Genomic DNA, 8785 nt, shown 5'->3' with positions numbered 1-8785 from the left:
AAAATATCGAGCAGTGTACAGGCGACTTGCTGAACTCAGCTTCTCTTTTGCTCAGGGAGGACCCGCACTGCATGTACCGGATCGTGGGTGTCACGTCGTTCGGGACGGCCTGCGGACTCTCCGCCCCCGGCGTGTACTCCAGGGTGGCGCACTACGTGCCCTGGATCGAGGACGTCGTGTGGCCGCCCGGGCGCGAGACGGCCGGCTGAGCAGGGCGTCGTCGGCGACCTCACAAGCTGAGTGTATGGGACTTTTCTCATCTTTTTTCGGCGTCATTTTCGCGAGAAAGAAAGTCACATCGTGGTTGTACATTTTTGTTCGAGTACGTCACAAGAGTGACGAGGATTTCATCTGTGCAGGGCGAGATACTGTGTTAAAAGTAACAGTATTACATCTGCAGATGCTGGTGTATTATGATATGATGACGCGATTGCGTGATGCTGCCTCCAGCAGTCGTGCTCGGAGTTGAGAGCCTGACTGTTTATGCGTGCTGTTATACAGTACGCTTATGTTTCATTATTTATAGAGATGCGTAACGTTTTGCGGTAACCATTCTTTTGCCGTGTTTATGCATGTATTATTACGCGGAAAACTACTTTTGATCTCTCGCGGCTCGTCTTCTCCGTATAGGAGTTACAGGATACAGACCGAACATAGACTAACATCATCAGTCTCGTTATATGATAATAATAAATTTGCACGCGACATTGCGATGTGTACTGCCTAGAGTGCACCTTGGCCAATAGAGGATTAGTGTGGATTCAGAGTTCACGAAACGCAAGCGCGATTTTCTCGCAAGGCGTGATTTTTCACGCTTCGTAAGCTTCACACAGCCAATCAGGAACCGACTTTCATCACGCCTAGCGTGAAAATCACGCTCGCATTTTGGGAACTCCGTATCCACCTTAAGGGTGATTGCGGCCAGAACATTGGACTGTCTTGTAAATGTTTTGATTGGTGCTGCCGCCGTTAGGCAGTGGGAGCGCCTGCGACGCGCAGGGTAGGCCAACCCGCCGAGCAGCTGAGTGGAGCCAGTGGCCCGCCCTGCTGACAGTGCAGGGGCTCGGACTCGGGGAGCCGGAAAAAAGAAAGGATCATAGTGAATGAATGGTAATGACCTGACCTAATATTCAGCAAAGACAATTTTGAGAGCTGCTGTGAAGTGGATTCTGAGAAATACCCAAAGTGTTTATATTTGTAGTTGGAATTTGCCGGAACTTCAGACGGTGTCTCTTTAGTTTTAAAATAGACAACCTAAGCTAAAATCACTCAAAGGAGAGCAGCTACAGACTTTACAATACTTGAAAGGAAAATAAAACAATCATTTAAAAATAGCGACTTTTATTCAGTCAGATCATAGTACAGATACACTGTCGTAATAAATAATGATGAATAAATGGTTAATAAACTCTTCAGAATTTCTTCCATATTGTCCATTTCATTTGAATTTTTGTTGTTTATAACAACACGCTTATTCTTTTACGGTTTTTGGTACTTATTTATTAATGTATATCAATGTGATTTGTAATTCACAAATCTTAACCTACTCAGCCCCGGCTGTGAAACCGAATGCCTCTTAATCTTAAATTGCTCTGTGTTCCCCTAGTGTTGAATCAGTCATATGATATGTTATTATCATGTGAGATTTAAAGTAAAGAGGTGTCTAGTCGATTTCACAGCCATAATGTTTGTTTTTTTAAATACCGCAACCCAAATCTTATGGCCTATTCAATTTATCACTCACAAATGACCTATTACTAATTCTAAGTTGTATCGCAACATTGGCAGGGTCTACAAAAACATTTCGTTTCTTAGCACATGGCAACTGCTGCAATAATACATTACCACGTCTACAAATAAATTCTCGAAATTCTATTACAAGTAATTAAGGTTTGCATCTGAAGTGAGTGACGCACTATACCGGCGCCCACCCAGCACGCAATCCGTGAAATGGGTTTGAGATCATCTCTGCATCATTAGCAACAGTATTACTTTGCGTATTATATTACTACTGGTATTACTTTTACCATCTGAACAGTAACAGTCCGCGTCGTCAGCTGAACGGCACGCTTGTTTCAGGTAAGCGTTCCTTTTCGTTTTCACTTTGGTGAACAGCACCCTTTGTACTCTCACACACAACCAACTGTCAAGAGGTACTTTCCTCAAAAAAAAAAAAAAAAAAAAAAATCAGTATAAACCCTTTACAAAAATCGGTTAAAACTCAGAAAAAAAAATCAAGGGTAAAAATTTTAAAAAGAAATAAAGAAAAACCAGAAAAACCGGTGGACGCTTGAATTTCTAGTGAAGTACCCCTCGCCACGCCAACCGTCGCCATGCACCCTGGTGGTCGGCGGCGGCCTCAGCAGTCGAGCTGCTGGCACTGCACGCCCACCTCGGTGCAGCGGCACTCGAGGCACGGCCCGGACAGCTCCTGGATGATCTTGCCCACCCGGTACATCCTGCCGTAGATGTTGCAGCCCGCCAGCTTGAGCAGCCCGGCCAGGCCCGGCCAGGGCCGCGGGGTCGGCGTCGGCGCCGCGGTGGAGGCGGGCGGCGGCCGCCGCGTGCTCATGTGGTGCAGCTGCGCCGGGTAGCTGCTGCTGCTGCCGCTCGACGCCTCCATGGAGGGCCGGTGCTTGACGCTGCCGAACAGCAGTGACGGCCGCAAGGTGGCTAGCGGCATCGCGGTCGTCGTTGTCGTCGTCGGCCTCCTCGTGGAGGTTGTGGTCGTGGAGGTGGAGGTCGTCCTGGGTGCCGGAGTGGTCGAGGTCGTCGTGGTCGTCTTGGGTGCTGCGGTCGTCTTCGGCGTGGTGCTCGCCTTGGTGGTAGGAGCAGGGGTGCTGCCCGGGAGGGTCGTCGTTCGCGTGGTCGACGTCGTCGTCGGCTTTGACGTCGTGGTCGTGGAAGGTTTGGTAGGCTGTTTTGTTGTCGCGGCTGGCTTTCTTGTCGTTGTCGTCGGCGGCGGCGGCCTGCTTGTCAAGTTTGTGGATCTCTGCGTGGTGGAGGAAGGCTTGCTCGTCGCGGAGGTCGAGGGCCTGCCCGTCGTCGACACTGGCTTGCTGGTGGTCGTCCCCTTGGTGGGCGCGCTGGGTTTGGGCTTGGGCGGCGCGGCGGAGGCGGAGGCCGTCTTCTTGGCCGGGGCGGACGCCAACCTGGCCGTGGTCGACGGCGGCGCCGCGGTCGTCGTGGCGGCCGGCTTAGGCTCCTGAGAGGAGGTCGCCATCGTGGAGGACGGCCTCGTCGTCGTCCTGGGCGCTACGGTGGTGGTGGTGGTGGTCGTCGTTGTCGTCGAGGTGCTGGGCGGGGGCGCGGCGGGCGTAGCGGGCGCGACGGTGGGGTCCGGTTGGATGAAGAGCTCGAGGAACTTGTCGAAGGAGAACGAGTCGTCCTCCTGCGGCGGGCTCTGCTCGTGCACCGGCTCGTGCTGGTTCGTGGACACGAAGTCGTGGTACTGGACGTCGTCGTCCACCTTGTCCTGGGCCTCGTTCTCCGACTCGTCCTCGCTGCCCCACAGCGCGTCGAACAGCGACGTCGGCGTCGTAGTTGGACTACCAAAGAGGAAACAACAAAATTGTTCAGAGATAAAAACATACAAACCAAAGTCACTTCTGCGCGTTAGGCCTACTCACCGTTCCTTGCGGACGGGGAGGGGCGGTGACCTCCTGGTGCTCGTCGTCGTCGTGGGTGGCGACGTCGGTCTAGGGGATGTCGTGGTGCTCGTCGTACTCGGGGCGGCGGCCGGGGCTGTCGTCGTGGAGGTCGTGGTCGAGCCTGACGCCGTGGTCGTCTTTTCCACCGCCGCCGCCGCCGTCGTCGTCGCTTTGGTGGTGGCCGTGGTGGGGGGCGAGGGGGTGGGGGCGGAGGTGGGGGTAGGTTTCGTTACGTTGGGGACAGGAGCTGTTGTGGTCGGGGCTGCCGTGGTCTTGGAAGTCTTCAACGTGGTCGATGAGGGCCTCTTCGTCGTCCAGGTGGGTTTGGTAGTTGTTGTCTTTGTCTTGACGATTGGTTTGGTGACCGTCCTCGTCGTCGTCGTCGTTGACGCGGTCGTCGGTCTGTGGCGGTGGCTTTTCGTCGTCGTCGAGGGAGTCACAGTCGTGGTGGTAGTGGTGGTCGAGGTCGTGGTGGTTGTCGTGGACGTGCTGGACGGGACCGGTCGCCTCGCCGGCACCAGGTCGGGGACGGGCTCCGCCACGACGGCGTGCTCCGCGACGACGTGGACGCGCTGCCCGTCGCCTTCGGCCAGGCCGGCGAACAGCAGCGGCCGGTCTCTGTTCGCGTCGCCTGAATAAGAGAGATCAAGGTTTCAGTGAGGCCATGACAAATGTATCCACGAGGATGCCGTTTTTAACTTGTGCGCATCCTGGCACCCTCATCTTCGTCCTCAAACTCCGTCTCGTCAAAAAAATTCAGCTCCGCCGTGGAAAAGATAACCCCAACCCACTGAAAATCGTACCCCAGCGCCGTGGGAAAAGTACCCCACACTTACCGCAGATGATGGCGCCGCAGCAGCGGTCCGGGTCGCCGGTCGGCGCCGGGCCCCGGGTGCACCCGGGCGGCACGGCCCCGCACGAGGGCTCCTGGCACTGCACCTCGCCGTCGAAGCAGAAGCACATCCGGCACGCGCCCATCCCCGAGAGCAGCTCGCCGTGGCGGTAGCGCCGGCCCCCGGAGGCGCACGGCTCTGCGGGGAGAGAGAGGAGCAAGAGCGAGAGCACGGCGTCAGTGAGAGGCGTTTGAAATGTTTGAAAAGTCGCGCGCTACGCCACTCGGGTTGTGCCAACCCTACGGCGCTAAGCTTTGCGTGCAGTTTCATTGCTTGATACTCTCGTGCTTTACTCATCAAAATTAACAACACAGTCTCTTTATTTTGTAATCTATCCTCAAGATTATTCTAGTGCCGTCATCCTGAAAACCAAATAATTTAGTACTTTCTTGTCGTTCTGTTGGCAGCTGTTGCAGCGCACGGTGCATTCGACTGTCCTTTTTTTAAAATTTTGTTTACGTTTAGAGATGGTTGTGTATCTTGTTCTGAGAAGAAGCCTAAAACGTTGTTAACACTTGTGCCTTTTACGTGCTGTGCCAACAATTCTCAAGCTATTTGAAGCCTTCGTATTGGTGAGCAGACTATATTTATCTAAGAGCGCTTGTCTCCTGCCCGTGCTCTTTCCCTCGTGTAATTTTATTCGCGTATTGCGCGTAGGGCCTAACCCCCACTAACCGCATTGGACCGCACACCGGCTAGTTTCTGTACTTGTTTCGATCTTTTCCTGATGTTGTATCGAATGAATTTTATCATATACTAGTCCAAGTCGAAGAGACCGAGTCATTTCTCGCTACATCTAAAATTTTTCTTTAACGATTGAGTTGTAAGGAAAGTATACTTACTGCTCCCGCCATTGCCAAGCAATGGATCTGGCGTAACTGCATCAGGTATTACTGTTCTTATTGTCACTTCAGAGGGACGATCTCTTGGTGGAGCAACTTTCTGTGCTGCTTCGGGCTTGTTTGGGTCCTGTTTAGCTTGGTAAAATGGACCGTCGACTGTGGGATCTCTCGGAACAAAACCTCCTGACGGCAAAGAGTGAAACAACAATATTGTTTTGTTCCCGTATCTAAATAGAGTGATGAATACTACACTAAGAGGTGAATTACCTTCAGTCTCAGTTGGTGGCGAAAAGAAATAGAAGCTATCCATTTTGTCCTGAGACTCTTTCGACTTTGATAAACCAGTGGAATCTTGGCCTTGTCCTGCACTCGCCTTGTCCTCAGGAATCACAGCATCTTCTGCCACGAAAGGGATAATTCTGCAAATGGAAGTTTGCTTTCCTTTCTTAATTTAAATAAGAGCCTAAAATATTTTTTAAAACAATAGTTGCTCAAGTTTAAAAACATGAGAGAAATCATTTCTAAATGATTAGCTTTCCTGCTCTTACCTTAAGTTGGGCAGTGAAGGGGGTAATGAAGGTTCATTGTAGTCATAGTCATAATCTTGATCCTTCTGGCGTGTTTTATTTATCATTGCCTCTAACACTGGCAAAATTTTGTTTTTGTCTGGAATAACTGTATTGTTCTTCACTCTCAGTAAATCCAGAGTGCTTCCAAGATCAAGTTTTGTGTTTAGGGTTATTGCTATATTGTCTGCAGTCCCAGTCAACAGTGTAGTTTCCTCTGACAAAGGCAGCTGAGTGGTTTGTAGATCACTCTGATCTGTTCTTTGAGTCTCAATTTTTACCTTGCTGTCTTTGGATGAAATCTCTCGATTGCTGCGAGCATCATAGCTGATAGAACGCACTGTGTTCTCGCCCTTGCTTGGTCTTCCCGGTAAACCCTTTAAAATATCAATACAATAATGGTGAATGTGATCAAATAATTTTTGTTGTTTTCAAAGCAAGGTGCTACCTTTTATCTATCTACATTACCTTAAGATTGTTGTTTGAAGCTGTTGAGCCTGTTTTTGTGCTGCTCAGCCTGGATTTACCTGCAACAGTCCAGCATTTGCCCTACACACGACAAATATACCCTGATCTCCAGCAAGACTGAGAAAAACGTCACAATTTCAATCAGAGCCTGATCTTTTGTGTACCACCATGGGCTGGTGAACCGAATGGATTTTTCCGTACTTCTCTTAGTTAGTTTCAACTACAACTACAACTGTGAGCTCATTGTAAAATGTAGTTAAACTGGGCTTCAACCAAATTTAATTTATTTTTGGGAAAACTATTATTTAGTTGTTGTTTTTTTTATTGTGAAATGCAGTAATTTTTTTTTATTTTTTTTTGAGGTTGAGAAATTTTGCTTTACTTACTGGTGTCTATTCATGAAACATGTAACTTTTCTCAAAAAATCTGGTAATTGTCCTTTTGACGCGAGAGAGCTCCCATTCGTTTCCCCAGTGAGGTTTCACCCGTCGCCGTACTCACTGCAGTCGTAGGACACCGGGCAGCACTTGCCGGGCGCGGTGACGGGCTGGCAGCCCTCCAGCGGCAGGTCGCACTTGAGCGGGGCGCAGCGCACGCGCCCGCGCATGCAGAAGCACGACTCGCACCGGCCGCGCGCCACCGTCTTCACCTGTCGTGGGAAAAGTACCCCACCCCCTCCGGTTAGAATGGTATACCCGCGGGGGTTACATTTACCACCACGGGTCACCCAAAAAGGGTGCCGCGGGCCAAGTAACACTACCCGCGTGATAAACATATCCCACGGAAATTTTTCAAATTGCATAATAAACATACCCCCCACTGAAAATTTGTTACCTACGTGAAAAACATACCCCCCTGAATTTTTGTTACCTGCGTGATAAACATATCTCCACTGAATTTTTGTTACCTGCGTGATAAACATATCCCCACTGAAATATTGTCATCTGCGTGATAAAAATACCCCCACTGCAATTTGGTTACCTGCGCGCCCTCCTGGAAGCGCTTGCCGTCCACGGTGCAGCCCGCGGGGCGGCGGCGCGGCGGCGCGTGGCCCGTCGCGGTGCCGTTGGCGCCGTTGGCGCCGTTGGCGCCGCAGTTGTAGCTCGTGGGGCAGCAGGTGTGGTCGCGGTACTCGGGCGCGCACCCGGGCGCCGGCAGCACGCACTGGGGCCGCACGCAGCGCTGCTCGCCCCGCACGCAGTAGCAGTAGTCGCACAGCGTCGAGGACGACAGCGCCGAGCCCTCGGCGAACAGCGACCCGTTGAGGTAGCAGCCTGGCGGGCAGGGCGAGAGGGGGCAACGTCAGCGCCGGCAGGGTAGGCAGCCCAACGTGCACGGCTGTGAGGGAGGCGGTGGGCGGCCGCGCCCGTTGGAGGCTCCGCGCTCTTACTACTATCTATGGGCGCGGCCCGTAGGGAGTGTACGACCGTGTTAAATCTACGCGGATAGATTGGAAAGTTTTCCACAATAAAATAGAAAAAAATGAAATGTTCCCAGTAAAATTTTGAAAAAAAAGTTTAAAATTTTCGGACTAAAAAAGATTCATGGAGATATTTCCAAACATACTTCATGGCGTATCTGTGGAAAAAGTATCCCACCACCTGTAAAAGACTGTTGAGTTGAGAAAACTCCACCCACCTCCCAAAGTGAAATTGTCTGTAATTGTCGTTAGAAACGTATTCTCAAAAGAAGACGCGGTTGTAGCCGTTAGAAATTTACCCCGCGACAAAGAAAAATATGTGAGAAAAGTACCCCGCCACAAAAAGTCGGCGTGACAAAAATACCTCATCACAAAAGTACGGTCCTCGTAAGAAAAGTACCGCCTCCATGTTGTTCACCTTTGGAGGGCGCGTCGGAGCGGTAGCGCTGGCCGTGGCGCGCCTCGAGGGCGTTGTCGTGGAGGGCGGCCAGCTCGGGGCAGTGCAGCTGCGGGCAGCAGGCGCCGGCGCGGTGCAGCAGCACGCAGCCGGGGGGCGGCGGGTCGGGCATGGGGGCGCACACGCGCAGCCGGCACACGGGCGCGCCGCGGCGGCAGCGGCAGCGCAGGCAGGGCTCGGCGCGCACGGCCACGGCCTGGCCCGGCCGGTAGCGCGCGCCCTCGAACAGGCAGCCCGTGCCCGCGTACGCGTCGCCCGCCGCCGCCGGCACCGCCTGCTGGTCGGCCTGCTCCGGGGCGGCCGCCGGCAGCAGCAGCAGCAGCAGCGCGGCCAGCGCCATCCGGGGCCGCATGGGGCGGCGCGTCCTGCAACAGGAAGAAAAGTACCCCGACCCGTGAGGAAAGTACTCCGGCCCGTGAGAGAGGTACCCCGCCCTCCCGTCCCGTCTAAACTTCGCGTGTCACACTAGACATCTTGGCGTAGGGACAC

General features: G+C 52.6%; 2 protein-coding genes across 8 annotated transcripts in view; one reads left to right on the top strand and one right to left on the bottom strand.

Moving 5' to 3' along the window:
• Positions 1-1437: 1437 nt before the first annotated feature.
• LOC113214171 (uncharacterized) overlaps positions 1438-8785 on the bottom strand; it is a 16621-nt gene continuing 9273 nt past the window's right edge. Inside the window, exons 2-11 of the mRNA XM_026433459.2 lie at positions 8258-8661; positions 7401-7693; positions 6921-7068; positions 6420-6478; positions 5934-6328; positions 5653-5804; positions 5386-5568; positions 4487-4681; positions 3630-4281; positions 1438-3548 (exon numbers count right to left, since the gene is read on the bottom strand). Coding sequence (XP_026289244.2) covers positions 2360-3548; positions 3630-4281; positions 4487-4681; positions 5386-5568; positions 5653-5804; positions 5934-6328; positions 6420-6478; positions 6921-7068; positions 7401-7693; positions 8258-8648 — 3657 coding nt within the window. The 5' untranslated portion in view covers positions 8649-8661 and the 3' untranslated portion in view covers positions 1438-2359. The remainder of the gene's footprint in view (positions 3549-3629; positions 4282-4486; positions 4682-5385; positions 5569-5652; positions 5805-5933; positions 6329-6419; positions 6479-6920; positions 7069-7400; positions 7694-8257; positions 8662-8785) is intronic.
• Positions 4977-8785, top strand: part of LOC113206052 (DNA oxidative demethylase ALKBH2-like) — a 61138-nt gene continuing 57329 nt past the window's right edge. For all 7 annotated transcript variants that reach the window (XM_052269311.1, XM_052269298.1, XM_052269305.1 and 4 more), the window contains exon 1: positions 4977-5115. The gene's annotated coding sequence lies outside the window, so the exon portion shown is untranslated. The remainder of the gene's footprint in view (positions 5116-8785) is intronic.

The sequence above is a fragment of the Frankliniella occidentalis genome, unplaced genomic scaffold (genome assembly GCF_000697945.3).
Source record: "Frankliniella occidentalis isolate FOCC.00 unplaced genomic scaffold, Focc_3.1 Scaffold5, whole genome shotgun sequence".
NCBI classification, from domain to species: domain Eukaryota; kingdom Metazoa; phylum Arthropoda; class Insecta; order Thysanoptera; family Thripidae; genus Frankliniella; species Frankliniella occidentalis.
This window is presented reverse-complemented; position numbering and strand designations above follow the sequence as displayed.